Below are 19547 nucleotides of genomic sequence, written 5' to 3'. Positions count from 1 at the left end.
TTTCTACTTCTGACTGTTCTAAACACTGCCAACCTGCTGACTCTTACTAATGCAAAAATCTTTAGACAATTCTTAAAGTATTAAGAAACTTCAACTAACCTCTTATTTATCAGTTACCTGTAACAAGTAATTTTTCCAACCATGTGAAAAATATTCTTCATACAGGGCTTAAAAAAAAAATTCTAACCAAAAATAGTAACTTCAGCATAATTTGAAATGAAATTTTTAATTTTTAAAACCAGTTGTGGAAATCCTTTGATTGTATACCTATGGGTTGCTGATTGTCCCTACATCCATAAAACATAAACGCACGCTCTGCCAATGGAGAAAATAGTCGTGCTTCACAGTGGTTAGCCTCTGTGCTGGAGCCTCATCGGCTGCGGCTGAAAAATTAAGAAGTCAAATTCTCATACAATAAATTTTAAACTGTTAACTGAATTGTTTCACCCAGTCATCTATCAAACTATTCAAGATCCAAGCACAATGCATACTCAAACTCAACTTTTCAAACAAATCTGTACAAGAATAATCATACTTGTACAAACAACCCCACATGGAGATAATAGAACTGTAGTTTGGCACTGACCAGCACTGATTACACTCCTGTGTTTGGATACTTTTATTAGAAACTTGCTGCATGTGTAGCACACTATTAGTATAGGATTTATAATACAGTGGTCTCTTGAGTTGTGATCATTTTGAGTTACGATTTACCCTCAAAGGAATTTAGTTTTGAGGCGCGATGAAATATTTGAAATAAGATGTGTACAGTGATCAGAGCACATGGGTGGCCCTTGGCCACCCAGCAATACGGTAGCTTGCCTCTTGGGGCAGCGTGTGAACCAATAGAATAGAAGCACCAGTGGGGGTAGCTCAACAGCCAATCAGCAAGGGAAATGAATTTGTCTGGGGTTGAATCTCAACCGATAGCAGCGTTTGTAATGCAGTTTTTCATTTCCTCTTCAGTTTGAAGTTGCCATGCACGATGCCTGCACCAATTCTGGGTTATTTACCTTTCATAACTGCATGAATGTGAAGGAGTTAATTCAGGACAACAGACAGGAGCTGACAACAGAGAAGCTCCAACAATTAGGGAAGATGGATTAAGATGGAGAGGATAACAGCTACAAAAATTCAGTAGCAGTTTACTCATTGGGAAGATGTGAAAAGAATCTTAAAGTACTCAGACAATGAAAAAACTGCACTCGCTTCCTGTGGTTTTGAAAATGTTTTATCTCATTTTTTAAGAGCCTTGGAAGAAAGCAACACAAAACTCTTGATAGTTTTTCTTCCAAAAAGCAGTGGTTGGAAGAAGCTTCTCCTTCCAGCTAGTAACCTCCTCTCACACTCTACCCCATCACCAACTCAAGACCAAGACACAATAAAAGTTGCATTTCCGGGATCTTGGGATGAATTACCGTTAAATCTTGTATACTCTGGGATTTAAGTTATGACTGTTTTGAAGTGTGATAGTTCTTCTGGAATGGATGAATATCTTAACTCAAGGGACCACTGTATATAAAAATAAGTAGAAATAACCAATCATGAACATAACTGTGGCAAGCAAACTTTAAAACTATCCACAAACATGGAAAAAATATGCATATTTCCTAATTCTTAAACAAAATAAGAGATTTGGGTTTAAAAGAGCCAATTTTTAGATCTTCATCCATTTTATTCCCACATCAATATAAGGCAGCCACTAAGCAGTTTATGTAAGCTAATGCACAAAAAATAAAACCTTAAATTGTAAACAAAAATTGACAATAAATACTGATGTTTTACCATCACTACAAACTAGCCTATACTTTAGATCTGAAGTTAAGAAAACTTATTCAATTTTATTTTGACCAGGATATGAAAAAAATCATAATCTTTCACTTAACTTTTATAAATTTGATTAATAGCTATGACAAATTCTTATTTTCCTAATTGTTAAATGTACCACTGATTATAATAATTCTTTAAGTGCAAATGAGAGAAGGATTTAGCAAAATCCATTCATCCAATTGTCTTTAATTATGCCAAGCATGTTGGCTTCAACAAATTTTGTTTTAATGCTTACGATTGATTCTTTTTCATATTCCGCAGCAGAAATGAATTCCATAAATAGTTGAAATACATAAACAGCCATTTGTTGCCAAATTTCTCCGCCATATGAACCTGAAAAAAATCATAATCAAAAATTAAATCTGGAAAATACCTGCTTTCCAATAAATGTATAAAAAAATTACTAAGAAAAACTGACAAATATGTGTCTGGCATAATATTACTTTAAGAATCATGTTAAAATTAAACTTACCTGAATGCCATGAGCCCAGTATCCACTAGTACGGCGAGCGTAACCTAGCGTGTGTACAGCATTGGAGACGAAGGTTGATGCCGTTGGGACGAGCACATCTAGAAGCAAGAAAGGGTAAACTAAAATGGCCAATATTCTGATTAACAAATATCATGAACATACGAAAGGCTAAACGATACACTATAAATATTTCTAAAAAGATCTGAAATATTTAAAAAGGCAAATGACACCTAAAGACTCATCCACATACTCTTTACCTTACTCATATTTCTATACTCACTGGGTCTTTGAAGGATATCCGAGAACTTCACCATGTTGGTCGAGACATATGAAGGTAGGATGGTCTGAACAGTGATGCCCGAGTCACGATACTCCCATTCCAAAGAATGTGAAAAGTAATCTACAAAGGCCTGAAAAAATCAACTCTTTAAAAATGCTTTGTAAGTCCATTTGTCTTATAATACATTTTTGTAACAATGTGTAAGCTATTTCAATTTAAGATAGTACACATGATTCCTAATATAGCTGCCATGGTTCAATATTTCATATACAGTTGACCACCAATTAACAGGGGTAGCTTAACTTTCTTAACCTTTTCAGAGTCCAGAGGCCAAATCTCAGAGTGACAGCCAGGGTCCAAGAATTTTCATTTTTTTTTTCTTATGAAATGGTAGAGAATCTTTTTCTGAAGGTAATAAAACAAAAAGTACAAAATTTGATGGAAAACTGATGAAATTACTCTCTCACGTATTTTGATGCATCAGCGATATTTACGCATAAGCGATTTTGCTGACTGACTCCCATTTTAGGCCAATTACATTATTCCAGTCGACCAAATTCTTAGCTATTTTGCTAACATTACTTCTGTTTTATCGACTGAGCTCAAGAAATCACCCAGTCAAGTGGTTCAACTACTCAATAAAGTGATCAGAAATTGGTAATTTGGCTAATTTAGTACAAAGTTTAACCCCTTCAGGGTCCAAGGCCCAAATCTGAAGTGGTGCCCCAGTGTCCAAGAATTTAAAAAAAAAAAAAATTATTTTTTCTTATGAAATGGTAGAGAATCTTTTTGCGAAGGTAATAAAACAAAAAGTATGAAATTTGATGGAAAATTGACGAAATTATGCTCTCGCGAATTTTGATGTGTCAGCGATATTTATGAATCGGCGATTTTGCCGACTTTGACTCCCATTTTAGGCCAATTACATTATTCCAGTCAACCAAATTCTTAGCTATTTCGCTAGTATTACTTCTATTCTATCGATTGAGCACAAGAAATCGCCAAGTCAACTGTTTCAACTACAAATTAAAGTGATCGGAAATTGTTAATTTGGCCAATTTCACACAAAGTTCAAAATATTCCAATTTCAAAATAGGGTCCAGAATAAACAATGTAGGTATTCCTGGAACTAAACTAACATTTCCTCTGTTCATTAGTTATGTTTTGAGGCTTTACAAATAAATTACATTTTGATTTTTTTATTCACATAATGAATTTTTATTCACACCAAAAAATAGAAGATTTACTGTTATGCAATACTGTAATAATTGTATAAATATCATCACCATATTTGTGAATGCATATTAGACCCACCAGCTGGTGTGTATTAGAAGTGTGAGGTCGTTTGTGTACTCTTGAATATCAGCAAAAATTTAACATTTCTGCTACTTTGAGCTCAGTTTCAAGCCATTTCCAGTGCTAAAACCAATTTCTGTAATATGTCTTCCATTCTATCAAATGAGACCAAGAAATCGCAAATAGAACTATAAAAAAACATACGAAAAAACACAGCAAAGTCGCTGTTTTAATTGAAAAAACATGATTTCAGTTTTTTTCTCTCATTATACACAGCGTGCTGCAGGATCTGTTTTATGGGGTGCACACATACCACATAGATGTATTCTCTCATATCTAGGCCCAAATGTACCACTCACAGTTTATCAGAGTGAGCTGAGCTCATGACGTAGATCTACGGTTTGGACCCTGAATGTAAAGCCGTAGATCTACGGGACGGACCCTCAAAGGGTTAAAATGGAGTGGTACGTACCTCGGGATACGAACAGCTCAAAACTCAAACAATTATGCATTTTTTTTTTTTAACAAGTCGGCCGTCTCCCACCGAGGCAGGGTGACCCAAAAAGAAAGAAAATCCCCAAAAAGAAAATACTTTCATCATCATTCAACTCTTTCACCTCACTCACACATAATCACTGTTTTTGCAAAGGTGCTCAGAACACAACAGCTTAGAAGCATATACAGTGGTCCCTCACTTTTCGTAGTTCTCGGCAATTGTAAATTTCGCTAATCATAGGGGTATTTTCGTATAAACATGGACTCGCTTTTCATAGGTTGACTCGCGAATAGTAGTTCGTCCGGGACGCGTATGCACGGTTTGAGCCGGGGAGGCCTCCCTACCCAGCCAGTCTGGCATTGTTTACAAGTGAGTGAAGGTCCCCTCAAGTGCTCCTACAAAATATTTCATAATATTCCACTCATTTTAGTGCTTGCAAGCACTAAATAAGCTACCATGGCTCCAAAGAAAGCTCCTAGTGCCAAGCCTGTGGTAAAGAAGGTGAGAAATATGTACAGTGACAAAGTCTTGGGCCATTTTAGGGAAGTGTTAAAGAGACGCCAGAAACAGAGCTCTCTCCACAGTTACTTTGCGAGACAGGACTAGAGTGACTCTCAAGGTGGTTCTAGTGGCATTAAGAAACAGAGAAGAGAAGCAACCCCAAAGAAGCAATTGGTACCTGAGATGTTGCTGGAAGGGGATTCCCCTTCCAAACTGTAAACAATCCAATCTCTCTCCTCCTCCAGTCTCCCATACACTAAGATGAATCTCCAATAAAGGTAAGTGTTATGCTGTTAATGTTTCACTCATCATTTCCCATTGTATTGTTTATGTACTACAGTGGACCCTTGACCAACGATGGCATCGTCTAACATTAAATCCAACTAGCAATACATTTTATTGCAAAAATTTTGTCTCGACTAGCACTAAAAAACTCGACCAACGCAATTCGTTCCATTCGAGACATGTCCACTTGTGGCCTGAGAGCACCAGTGTTTACAAGCCATCCAGGCACCGCGGATGGGTGTCAGGAACGGATTAATTGTATTTACATTATTTCTTATGGGGAAAATTGATTTGCAAATCGTAAATTTCATTTATAGTAACGGCTCCAGGAACGGATTAATTACGAAAAACGAGGGACCACTGTACGTATAAAGATACACAACATATCCCTCCAAACTGCAAATATCCCGAACCCCTGCTTTAGAGTGCAGGTACTGTACTTCCCATTTCCAGGACTCAAGTCCGGCTATATAAAAATAACCAGTTTCCCTGAATAACTTCACTAAATATTACCCTGCTCACACTCCAACAGATCGTCAGGTGCCAAATACCATTCATCTCCATTCACTCCTATCGAACACGCTCATGCACGCCTGCTGGAAGTCCAAGCCCCTCGCCCACAAAACCTCCCTTACCCCTTCCTTCCAACCTTTTTGAGGACGACCCTTACCCCGCCTTCCTTCCCCTACAGATTTAGATGCTCTCTGTCATTCTACTTTGATCCATTCTCTTTAAATGACCAAACCACCTCAACAACCCCTCTTCAGCCCTCTGACTAATACTTTTATTAACTCCACACCTTCTCCTAATTTCCACACTCCGAATTTTCTGCAAAATATTTACACCACACATTGCCCTTAGACAGGACATCTCCACTGCCTCCAACCGCCTCCTCGCTGCTGCATTCACAACCCAAGCTTCACACCCATATAAGTGTGTTGGTACTACTATACTTTCATACATTCTCTTCTTTGCCTCCAGAGATAATGTTTTTTGTCTCCACATATACCTCAACACACCACTCACCTTTTCTCCCTCGTCAATTCTATAATTAACCTCATCCTTCATAAATCCATCCGCCGACACGTCAACTCCCAAGTATCTGAAAACATTCACTTCTTCCATACTTCTCCCCAATTTGATATCCAATTTTTCTTTATCTAAATCATTTGACACCCTCATCACCTTACTCTTTTTCTATGTTCATTTCAACTTTCTACCTTTACACACACTCACAAACTCGTCCACTAACCTTTGCAATTTTTCTTTAGAATCTCCCATAAGCACAATATCATCAGCAAAAAGCAACTGTGTCAATTCCCATTTTGCATTTAATTCCCCATAATTTAATCCCACCCCTCTCCTGAACACCCTAGCATTTACTTCTTTTACAACCCCATCTATAAATATATTAAACAACCATGGTGACATTACACATCCCTGTCTAAGACCTACTTTTACCGGGAAATAGTCTCCCTCTCTTCTACACACCCTAACCTGAGCCTCACTATCCTCATAGAAACTCTTTACAGCATTTAGTAACTTACCACCTATTCCATATACTCGCAACATCTGCCACATTGCTCCCCTATCCACTATCATATGCCTTTTCTAAATCCATAAATGCAATAAAAACTTTCTTACCTTTATCTAAATACTGTTCACACATATGCTTCAATGTAAACGCTTGATCTACACATCCCCTACCCACTCTAAAACCTCCTTGCTCATCCGCAATCCTACATTCTGTCTTACCTCTAATTCTTTCAATTATAATCCTACCGTACACTTTTCCTGGTATACTCAGTAAACTTATTCCTCTATAATTTTTACAATCTCTTTTGTCCCCTTTCCTTTTATATAAAGGGACTATACCTGTTCTCTGTCAATCCCTAGGTACCTTCCCCTCTTTCATATATTTATTAAACAAAAATACCAACCACTCCAACACTATATCCCCCCCTGCTTTTAACATTTCTGTCATGATCCTGTCAGTTCCAGCTGCTTTACCCCCTTTCATTCTATGTAATGCCTCATGCTCCTCCCCCACACTCACATCCTGTTGTTCTTCACTCCTAAAAGATGGTATACCTCCCTGGCCAGTGCATGAAATTACCGCCTCCCTTTCTTCGTAGCCATTTAAAAGTTCCTCAAAATATTCTCGCCATCTACCCAAAACCTCCATCTCCCCATCTACTAACTCCCCTACTCTGTTATTAACTGACAAATCCATTTGTTCCCTAGGCTTTCTTAACCTTTTTAACTCACTCCAAAATATTTTCTTATTTTCATTAAAATTTCTTGACAGTGCCTCCCCCACTCTATTATCTGCTCTCCTTTTGCACTCTTTTGTAAGTGTTTTTTTGGGGGGTCTGAAATGAATTAATATAATTTACATTATTCCTTATGGGAACAAATTTGTTCGGTATTGGCACTCGAACAGCCTTCTGTAACGAATTAATTTTGCATCCCGAGGTACCACTGTATTCCAATTTCAAAATAGGGTCCAGAATAAACAATACTGGCATTTTTGGCACTAAACTAACATTTCCTTTGTTCATTAGTTACATTTTCAGGCTTTACAAATGAATTCCATTTGATTTTTTATTCACATAATAAATTTTTATTCACACCAAAAAATAGAAGATTTACTGTTACACAATGTTGTAATAATTGTATAAATAAAATTAGCACATTCATGAACATATATTAGACCCACCAGTTGACGCGTATTAGGCTCGTGACAACATTTATTTACTCCTGAACATCGGCAAAAATTGAACATTTCCACTACTTTGAGCTCAATTTCATGCCATTTCCATACTAAAACTAATCAAAATCATCTCTATTTCTGTAATATATATTCCATTCTATCAAACGAGACCAAGGAAAAACACCACAAAGTCGCTGTTTTAACCTCCTGACTGTCACAAACCCAAATCCTGAGATGTCTCCTAGTGTAAAAAAAAAAAAAAAAAAAAAAAAAAAAAATTTGCTTATGAAATTATAGAGAATCTTTTCCCAATGGTAATGGCACCAAAAGAACGAAATTTGATGGAAAACTTATGGAATTATGCTCTCGCGAAGTTAGCGACCTCTGTGATATTTACGAATCAGCGAATTCACCCTCTTTGAGCCCTATTTTCGGCTAATTCCATTAGCTACTTCTTTAGAACTCCATTTGTTCTATCGATTGAGTACAAGAGACTGCCCATTTACTGATTTCAACTACCCAACTACACACCCCCTACCTTTCCTAAAGCCTCCTTGTTCATCTGCTATCCTATTCTCCGTCTTACTCTTAATTCTTTCAATAATAACTCTACCATACACTTTACCAGGTATACTCAACAGACTTATCCCCCTATAATTTTTGCACTCTCTTTTGTCCCCTTTGCCTTTATACAAAGGAACTATGCATGCTCTCTGCCAATCCCTAGGTACCTTACCCTCTTCCATACATTTATTAACCCTTTGAGGGTTTTCGTCGTACTAGTACGTCTTACGCGTAGGGGTTTTTGACGTACTAGTACACATAAATTCTAGCGGCCTCAAATCTAGTGGGAGAAAGCTGGTAGGCCTTCATATGAAAGAATGGGTCTATGTGGTCAGTGTGCACAGTCTAAAAAAAATCCTGCAGCACACAGTGCATAATGAGAAAAAAAAAACTTTGACCATTTTTTTGGAATAAATCAGCGACTTTGCAGTGTATTTTCGTATGGTATTTATTGTTGTATTCTAGTTTTCTTGGTCTCATTTTATAGAATGGAAGACATATTACAGAAATTGAGATGATTTTGGCTGGTTTTACAATGAAAGGTGCCTTGAAATTGAGCTCAAAGTAGCAGAAATGTTCGATTTTTACCAAACTTCAAAAGTACACAAATCGTGCCAAGCGTGCAATACACGTCAACTGGTGAGTCTAATATTCTTTCACAAGTGCACCAATAATATTTATACCATTTTTTACACTAATGCAGTAGTCTGCATAACAGTAAATCTTATATTTTTTGTGAGAATAAAAATTCAAAATGGAAAGCAAAAGAATATAAGAGGGGCCTTGAGACGTGACTAATGACTAGAGGAAATGTCATTTTAGTGCCAGGAATGTCTTTCTTGTTTATTCTGGACTCTATTCGGAAATTGGCATCTTTTGAAATTTGTGTGAAATTGGCAAAATTGCTAAATTCTGACCACTGTACTGGATAGTTGAATTTCATAAATGGGTGGTTTCCTGCACCCATTCGATAGAAAAAATGGAGTTCTAGCAAAATATTCATGTTTTTTGTCGACTAGTACAGCGAAATTGGCCGAAAATGGGGCTCAAAGTGGGCAAAATCGCCGATGCGTAAACATCGCCGAGACCGCTAACTTTGCGAGAGCATAATTCCGTAAGTTTTCTATCAAATTTCAAACTTTTGGTGTCTTTATGATCAGGAAAAGATTCTCTATCTTTTCATAAGAGAAAATAATTTTTTTTTTTTTTAAATTTGGCCGACCCTGAGAACGAGTTTCGGAGAGGGCCTGTCGACCCTCAAAGGGTTAAATAATTGCACCAACCACTCCAAAACTATATCCCCACCTGCTTTTAACATTTCTATCTTTATCCCATCAATCCCGGCTGCCTTACTCCCTTTCATTCTACCCACTGCCTCACGAACTTCCCCCACACTCACAACTGGCTCTTCCTCACTCCTACAAGATGTTATTCCTCCTTGCCCTATACACGAAATCACAGCTTCCCTATCTTCATCAACATTTAACAATTCCTCAAAATATTTCCTCCATCTTCCCAATACCTCTAACTCTCCATTTAATAACTCTCCTCTTCTATTTTTAACTGACAAATCCATTTGTTCTCTAGGCTTCCTAAACTTGTTAATCTCACTCCAAAACTTTTTCTTATTTTCAACAAAAATTTGTTGATAACATGGTCTAGAGGCGGTTTTTGCCAGACCACATAAATGCTTGAGTGCCCGTGTCAGTCCTCCGTGCCGCACTCCATTCATCTTACGAATATGTCTCCTGTGTGCCTACCTGCCTGCTACAAGCAAATATCCAAGTGGTTGACACAGGCTTAGCAAGCACATTCAAGCAGGCTTGAAAGCAGCATTCCAAGGCCCAGCATGTCTACGTATACGTTCTACAGTGCTGCTGGCATACCAGTGTTTCCTGTAGTGGCTTAGTTAAGAACAATTTAACGAGCATTGCAGTACTAACTTTTTAAGTGGGACATGCCAGAGGCTCACCTATAAACATAGTAAGTTTGTGCTAGAAGTGTTAAGTGCTGCAGATTTGTTGTAACTATTTGCACGAGTGGATTTCACTGACTTAGGACATTGTGCTACCATCAGTACCTACGTAGGCTTAAAATGAGTGAGGAATGTCTGGCCTGCTGGGTGACCTTGAAAACGGCACTATAAGACCCGCATGCCACTTTCACCCATACTGCGTGTGTCTAGTGAGGTGAATGTCCCTTCCTCGACTTTCCTATTCACCAGTACCCCTTAACTCGTCGCCATTATCTACATATGGGATAAGGGCGAGTTTAGCTGATCCAGGCTAAACAGCGCCCCAAGCGCCAGTGAAGGCCAAGTTACAGAATCAGAATGGCTTTGTGAACGTTCTACAGTGTTCCGGCCGTAACTTCGGTGTTGTGAGAACTACAGTGGACCCCCGCATACCGATTTTAATCCGTGCAAGAGGGCTCATTGGTATGCGAAATAATCGGTATGCGAATGAATTTTCCCCATAAGAAATAATGGAAATCAAATTAATCCGTGCAAGACACCCAAAAGTATGAAAAAAAAATTTTTACCACATGAAATATACATTTTCCTACACACAAAGAGAAGGATACATGCACAATAGTAGAGTAGTACATGCACAGTATATATTGTACATGTACTAGTCTACTAAATGAAGAATAAATGACACTTACCTTTATTGAAGATGCAGCAATGACTGATGAGACACTGTGTCCTGGGAGTGCCTTTTCCTCCTGAGTACTGTAGGTCCTGTTTGGTATTTTCTTCCAGAACATGCCTTATCACACTGTGTATGTCACTATGATTCTTAAATCTCTCAAACCAACCTTTGCTGGCTTTAAATTCACCAATATGAGCACTAGTTCCAGGCATTTTTCCCTGTTCACCTGGGTGTTAGTCGACTGGTGTGGGTTGCATCCTGGGAGACAAGATTAAGGACCCCAATGGAAATAAGTTAGACAGTCTTCGATGACACTGACTTTTTTGGGTTATCCTGGGTGGCAAATCCTCTGGGGTTAATTGTTTCTTGGTATTCTCAATAAGCCACACCAACAACAGTGCTACAGCAGCAGCAGGCAGTGCTACAGCAGCAGCAGACGATGCTACAGCAGCAGCAGACGATGCTACAGCAGCAGCAGACGATGCTACAGCAGCAGCAGACGATGCTACAGCAGCAGCAGCAGCAGACGATGCTACAGCAGCAGCAGACGATGCTACAGCAGCAGCAGACGATGCTACAGCAGCAGCAGCAGCTGACAGTGCTACAGCAGCAGCAGCAGCAGCTGACAGTGCTACAGCAGCAGCAGACAATGCTACAGCAGCAGCAGACGATGCTACAGCAGCAGCAGACGATGCTACAGCAGCAGCAGACGATGCTACAGCAGCAGCAGACGATGCTACAACAGCAGCAGATGATGCTACAGCAGCAGCAGCAGCTGACAGTGCAGCAGCAGCAGCTGTACCATCAATAGTAGCGATGGTTGATTGGGCTTTATTATACAACCTGGCCAGCTCGGAGACACGCACTCCACTTTCATACTTATCAATGATCTTTTTCTTCATCTCTATAGTAATTCTCACCCTTATTGCTGTAGGGTTGGCACTAGAAGCTTTCTTGGGGCCCATGGTCACTTATTTTCCAGATAAAATCACCAAAAACACTGTAATAATACGAAATGTTACGATTGTATGCTTGGATGCTACCGCGGAGGCTGGCTGGTAAACAATGCCACCGGCGGAACATGTGAGGCTGGCTAAGGCGCACATTGGACGCGTCTCGGACGAACAGCGGTGAGCGGGTTTTTAAGCGGTATGCGAGGCAAAATTTTTGCGATTAAAGCAAGCGGTATGCGGATTAATCGTTATGTGATGCCAACGGTATGCGGGGGTCCACTGTAGTTCTTATGTAGTGAAAATTTGTCTGTCATTCCAAGACACGTTTGCTAGATGTGTTAAGTGCTGCGGGTTTGGAGTAATTAACAAGTAGTACAGTGTTGGTAACTCTCGAGACGACTGTGGGCCCAGTGAATGACCTTGAAAATCGCACTTCGACCCGCAGGCCACTACACCCATATTGCCTGTGTCTAGCGAGGTGAATATCCCTTCCTTGTCCCTTCTCTCTTATGGAATAAAGGCGGTTTCGCTGACCCAAAAGTAACAGACTAACTCTTCCATCTCAAGCAGCTGAACTAAAAGTGACCTATGGATGTGAACGAAATAAATGATGGTGAAGGCGAATTCGTACGTTTTAGAAGTAAGGGAGCTTTGAAAAAATTAAGAGGATTTCAAAGGAGGCTTGCTGCAAGAAACAACGAGAGCAACAACAACCATTGCAGAATGGTTAGGCTTGATTTCCCTGCTAACACTGAGTTTGAGGTCAAGTTTAGATGGTTTTACGAAGCTTCATTAGACAACCCAGAAAAAACCCTTCAGATTCGCTTTCGTCATGACGAGGATAATTACGTTTTTGTTACTAACGACCCAACATTCATAGAAAAACTTCTTACTCATAAATATGCTAACATCCAACTCCAAGCTGCCCCACCAAGATCACCTAAAGTGCTTATTGTTATCCACAATGTCAATAAGTACATGGATCCTAAATTCCTGTTGTCAGATCAAGTTGCAAACCCTCGTCGACTTCCAAATGATCTGATATTGGCCGAGTGGATTCGCCAAGGGACTCCACCATCATATATCTACTCTCGTACAGCACTTATCAGGAGTTACAAAATAGCTTTGTACAAACCACCTCACCGTAGATGCTACAAGTGTCAGCGCTGGGGTCACATTGCTTTTAAATGCTTTAGTAAGTCACACTGGTGTGCAGGCCATCCTTCTCACCAGTGCTATGATATGATCAAGAAACACAAGACCGTTGCATTAGAATGTATCAATTGTAAGACTCCAGGAGTCACAGCTGCTCATGCTGACTGCAGAGCGAAAGCTGCCCACATCGCCAGCCGCAGGGCTCCCGCCTCGCCCATCACCCCCCATGATGAGGCAATAGGCCTACCAGATACTTCATGTCTGAATACTGACCCATGCTTGAACTCAGACAATATGGTTGAGCGAGTCACTCTGGGAGTACATCAACAGAGCACGATCACGTCTGCTATCAACACTAGTAATGCTGCTGGTGTTGACACCATCTGTCTGGCTGAGTCAGCTGTCAGTCAGCCACCTGGCTCAGCTGATTGGGACTTCATACTTCCAGATGACGCTAGTCTTGCTGGGGTGGTACACAACATGCAGCTGCGCATAACAGTACTGGAGAAGCAACAATGGTGTTTGAAACAACAACTTGAGCACCACGAGGAAAAACTTACAGAGGTTGCAAATGAGTACATCAACCCACAGATTGTCAGTCATTATGAAAATGAGTGTGGTGATGATGAACAAACTGATGATTGCAGTGGTGTTAATAATTACAAAAACGATGAACCTGATAGTGGTGTTTACAATCACAGTGAAGATGATAAGGGCAGTGAAGACCATCATGATAGTCAACCTGATGAGTGTAATGTATTGATAGATACTGAGTGTGGAGATGACCCGGTTGTTGATAATGGTGTATGTATCACTGGTCATAATGATGAGGGAAGTGATACATGTGATGATAGTGATGAGTGTAATAAAAGCGGAGAGGTGAGTGCGAGGGATAGTGTCACCTTCCATACATTCACAGACAAAGAGCGCAGTGACCTCTCTTTACAAAGACTCCCAAGAGGTCTCGCAAATGGAAGTGCACTTAGGAGACTCATGGATAAGGATAATACTGATGATATTGATATTGATTATGTCTGTTTGTTATTTAGTAAGTTTTTTCATTTTGCTGAGAAATTGAATACTATCCCTGGGCTTTTATAATGGAACCAAACTCGTATAAACTATCCATTTTAAGTTGGAATATTGCATCACTTAGAAAAAGATTTTCTGACCTGCATCATAAAGTAACCACTGAATCCATTGATATTGTGTGTCTACAAGAGTGCAGAGTCCCTGAAAAATCCCAACCCCCTAAATTGCCATCGTTTGTGGCATATAACCTCAAATCTACTAATTCTTGTGTTTTATATATTAAAAAATCACTTCCCCATCAACTTCTTGCACATAAGAAAACAGAGGGGCTACAGTATCACGGTGTTAGGATTTATATTGGGAACTCTGCTCTCAACATATTTAACTTGTATGCTCCTGCTGATAAGTTTAATTACTTGGAGCTCCCAACTTGTGCTCAGTCTGAACCTACTCTCATTATTGGTGATTATAATGCAAGACACAAAAGCATTGGAAACTCTCAGTTTGGTAATCGTAATGGCAATCAACTGTTGTCACTCTTAAACAGTCATGATAATGTGCAAATTGTAGGTGACCTTGAACCCACACATATCTATGGAGGTGTCCTTGATCTGTGCCTGGGCTTCAACATTACTTCTGCCAGCTGTGAGTCTTCCATTGTAACAGATATAGCGTCTGATCATTTCCCAAGGCTAACCTCTCTAGATATTGGTAATACTATTCTCCCTGGTGGGATATTCAAACAGAAACGTCTTAATGTTTCCCCTGATCAACATGATGACTTTGTTGCACATGTGACTGACTGGTATAATTCCTATGAGTGTACCTCTGTCGAGACTTTTAACAATGACCTTGTGAGCAGTATTCAGAACTTCTTAGAGCCGCCTCTGAAACTTCCTACTACTCTAAATCCAAATGACTTCCATAATAATCATAAGTCTTATAAAAATCATACCTATTACAATGATTCTAAACTTCGAACATTGAAACATACTGCTCGCAGACTAGGCCTAGCCTATAGAAACCATCGTACTCATGAAATGCTGAGCCTCTTCCAAACTGCCCTTGCTGCTGCCAGAGAGCGTATGACAGAGCTGCGGCAAACAGACTGGGAACAATTTGTCAATGGTCTCAATGCTCACACCCCACTTAGCCGGGCATGGAGGGACATAAATAGAATTAAGGGTAACAGAACTGGGCAGATCGTGCACCCTCATCCCTTGCATAGGGCGAATGAGTTAGTCAGTGCTTGGGCTGCTACATCTAGCTATGACAGTCTTCCCAGTACCACACAGGCGAAATTAATGGACAAATATGATGCAAGGGAGAGACTTGTTTGCTTCATGCTCAGCAAGGCAGATGACTGCAACATTCCTTTCACTAATTATGAACTTGATGCAGCACTAACTAAGGGCAACTCCACGTCGCCTGGTGAGGATGGTATTACTTGCAACATACTCAGATTGCTGTGTCGAGTACCAGGTAATCCTTTACTTGAATTATATAACATGAGTTATGTCACTGGGGAGATCCCTAAATCATGGACCAATAGCCTCATTATTCCCATTCCGAAGCCCAATCAACAAAACTCATTTCGCCCAATATCCCTTACTAGCTGCTTGTGTAAAACATTCGAAAGGATGATTCTTAATCGTCTTATGCACAGAATTAAGGAATTCTTGTCACCCCGGTTGCATGGCTTCATGCATGGAAGGAGTGTGCATCATTGCATTACCACCTTTCTCACTCTGCACACTGACAGCTCATACACTACGTTCCTTGACCTTAAATGCGCTTTTGATGTAGCCAACCGACATGTAATCATTAGTAAACTTGCCAGAATGGATGTTGGAGGATGGCTTCTCCGCTGGATTAAAGGTTACCTGTCCAACAGAAAGTCGTCTGTGTTGTTCCAGGGACATAGAAGTGTAACTAAAGATTTTGAATTAGGAACCCCACAGGGAGGTGTGCTTAGTCCCACCCTTTTCAACATTTTGATTAATGCCTTACTTAATGCCATGCCTAGCCAGCCCCATCATTATATGGTTAGTTTTGCTGATGACATAATGATTCACACCACCGGATTCTCCAACACCCAAAACATTCTTAATCATGTACTAGCCTCGTGTCAGGACCTGGGGTTAATAATCTCAGGGGATAAAACAAAGATACTCAACAGGCGTCCTCCTCGGCAGAGAGGCACAGTTCGTCAGATCCAGTTGCATGACGGGTCTCTTCTAGAATATGTAAGCAGATACAGGTATCTAGGCTTTGAGGTTCCACTACTTGGACCTGTAGTAACGAGACTTTGTCGCCAATACAAAGAAAGGCTGAGAGCACTTAGAGTTATGGCAGGTTTTCATCCCAGGTATGGTGCTAATGTTAAAATTGTGAAAATGACGTATCTTGCTTATATTAGATCATTGGTTGATTATGCGGCGCCACTACTTGCACTCGTGTCTGACTGGAAGCTTGGAGGGCTGGAAAAACTGCAAAACGAAGCAATGAGGATCATCCTAGGATGCCCTCGTACTGCCAAAATTTTAAATATGCGGAAAGAACTTAATATTCCAAGCATTAGAGATCGTGTTACTGAAAGAAATATCCTTATTGGGGTCAATATGCTTAGGCTAGCCCATTCAAACCCCTGCACAGAAGCCCTCCAAACTTTCCTCAGCACTGGTGAACATCCTTCCAGATGGATCGAAAAAACTGGAACCGACCTCCGCATGAACCAGCTATATAATTTATATCAAGTTAGACAACAGACATTTCCCTGCTCCATGGGATATTACCCCATTCCAAACTACCATTCCTCCATTTCCCCCCAAAACTCTTCTTAAATCACAACCAAAGCTTCGTCTTGAAGCCAAACATGATGCCTTAAGCTGTATTGATAACTTAGTCACACAGAACACTCTTTCACAAATTATTTATGTCGATGGTTCTGTTCACCAGTCCATTGGTGCAGCTGGTAGTGCTGCTGTCACACAGAGTGATGGCTCTCAAAGAAATTGGAGCACGCATCAATAACTGGGCCTCTACCCTTCAAACAGAACTGTTTGCCATACTCCTTGCACTCAAATGTGTCCATGTATCTAAGGTTGACACTTTAATTGTAACTGATTCTCTGTCATCCATAAATGCTCTCAACTCATTAAGTATAAATTGTGGCATGCTTGTGTCAGAAGCCAGACACAGGTATGGTAAGATTGTGGACAGTGGAGTCAGAGTGCACATGCTGTGGATTCCATCTCACATTGGTCTTCAGATGCATGATAGAACTGATAAATTGGCTAAGCTGTATGCTTTCAAAGAGGGGGTAGATTACAATCTTGGGTTGTCAGTTAGCAGTTTGAGAACAATAATACGAAAAGAACTTCAAATGAACTTCATTGACTTAAGACTTAGGGAGATTGACACAAGTCAGTCCATCTATCATCATTCCATCATGCAGGAGGAGCCACATGTCTATGGTGCATCCAAGAAGATAAGCAGACTCTTGGATGTCACTACTGCCCGGCTCCGGCTGGGTTACAAGTATCTATGGCAAGTTAAATCACCACCACCAGATGTAGACCAAACGAAATGTAAACTTTGCCAGATGGACTATTGTCACACCTTGCGTCATTATGTACTGGAGTGTGATCAAATTAATGAATTTAGAAACAACTCACTCAGAAATGTTCAAGAAATGGCAAAGTATTTTATCCACAGTGGTATAATGCAGACCCTTCTGGAGAAATACCCTGACTTTGCTAGCTGTAAATAATGCATTACCATGTGTGTGTGTGTGTGTGTGTGTGTGTGTGTGTGTGTGTGTGTGTGTGTGTGTGTGTGTGTGCGTGTGTGTGTGTGGGTGTGCGTGTGTGGGTGTGCGTGTGTGAGTGTGCGTGTGTGAGTGTGCGTGTGTGGGTGTGCGTGTGTGGGTGTGCGTGTGTGGGTGTGCGTGTGTGGGTGTGCGTGTGTGGGTGTGCATGTGTGGGTGTGAGGGTGTGTGTGAGGGTGTTTGTGAGGGTGTGTGTGTGGGTGTGTGTGAGGGTGGGTGTGTGTGAGGGTGGGTGTGTGTGAGGGTGGGTGTGTGTGAGGGTGGGTGGGTGTGAGGGTGGGTGGGTGTGAGGGTGGGTGGGTGTGAGGGTGGGTGGGTGTGTGTGTGGGTGGGTACTCACCTATTTGTGGTTGCAGGGGTCGAGTCCTAGCTCCTGGCCCCGCCTCTTCACCGGTTGCTACTGGGCCCTCTCTCTCCCCGCTCCATGAGCTTTATCAAACCTCGTCTTAAAACTGTGTATGGTTCCTGCCTCCACTACGTGTGTGTGTGTGTGTGTGTGTGTGTGTGTGTGTGTGTGTGTGTGTGTGTGTGTGTGTTGGTGTGTGTGTGTGTGTGTTGGTGTGTGTTGGTGTGTGTTGGTGTGTGTTGGTGTGTGTTGGTGTGTGTTGGTGTGTGTTGGTGTGTGTTGGTGTGTGTTGGTGTGTGTTGGTGTGTGTTGGTGTGTGTTGGTGTGTGTTGGTGTGTGTGTGTGTTGGTGTGTGTGTGTGTTGGTGTGTGTGTGTGTTGGTGTGTGTGTTGGTGTGTGTGTTGGTGTGTGTGTTGGTGTGTGTGTTGGTGTGTGTGTTGGTGTGTGTGTTGGTGTGTGTGTTGGTGTGTGTGTTGGTGTGTGTGTTGGTGTGTGTGTTGGTGTGTGTGTTGGTGTGTGTGTTGGTGTGTGTGTTGGTGTGTGTGTTGGTGTGTGTGTTGGTGTGTGTGTTGGTGTGTGTGTTGGTGTGTGTGTTGGTGTGTGTGTTGGTGTGTGTTGGTGTGTGTACTCACCTATTTGTATTCACCTATTTGTGGTTGCAGGGGTCGAGTCCTAGCTCCTGGCCCCGCCTCTTCACCGGTTGCTACTAGGCCCTCTCTCTCCCCGCTCCATGAGCTTTATCAAACCTCGTCTTAAAACTGTGTATGGTTCCTGCCTCCACTACGTGTGTGTGTGTGTGTGTGTGTGTGTGTGTGTGTGTGTGTGTGTGTGTGTGTGTGTGTGTGTTGGTGTGTGTTGGTGTGTGTTGGTGTGTGTTGGTGTGTGTTGGTGTGTGTTGGTGTGTGTGTTGGTGTGTGTGTTGGTGTGTGTGTTGGTGTGTGTGTTGGTGTGTGTGTTGGTGTGTGTGTTGGTGTGTGTGTTGGTGTGTGTGTTGGTGTGTGTGTTGGTGTGTGTGTTGGTGTGTGTGTTGGTGTGTGTGTTGGTGTGTGTGTTGGTGTGTGTGTTGGTGTGTGTTGGTGTGTGTGTTGGTGTGTGTGTTGGTGTGTGTGTTGGTGTGTGTGTTGGTGTGTGTGTTGGTGTGTGT

At 41.0% G+C, this 19547-nt stretch overlaps 1 protein-coding gene across 1 annotated transcript in view; it reads right to left on the bottom strand.

The window, feature by feature from the left end:
- Positions 1-242: 242 nt before the first annotated feature.
- The window catches only part of LOC128692174 (inactive hydroxysteroid dehydrogenase-like protein 1), a 90178-nt gene continuing 70873 nt past the window's right edge, over positions 243-19547 (bottom strand). The window contains exons 5-8 of the mRNA XM_070085244.1: positions 2583-2712; positions 2303-2400; positions 2066-2163; positions 243-383 (exon numbers count right to left, since the gene is read on the bottom strand). Coding sequence (XP_069941345.1) covers positions 371-383; positions 2066-2163; positions 2303-2400; positions 2583-2712 — 339 coding nt within the window. The 3' untranslated portion in view covers positions 243-370. The remainder of the gene's footprint in view (positions 384-2065; positions 2164-2302; positions 2401-2582; positions 2713-19547) is intronic.

Source organism: Cherax quadricarinatus, chromosome 15, assembly GCF_038502225.1.
Source record: "Cherax quadricarinatus isolate ZL_2023a chromosome 15, ASM3850222v1, whole genome shotgun sequence".
Taxonomy (NCBI): Eukaryota; Metazoa; Arthropoda; class Malacostraca; order Decapoda; family Parastacidae; genus Cherax; species Cherax quadricarinatus.
Note: the sequence above shows the minus strand (reverse complement) of the source record. Positions and strands in the feature narration are given on the sequence as shown.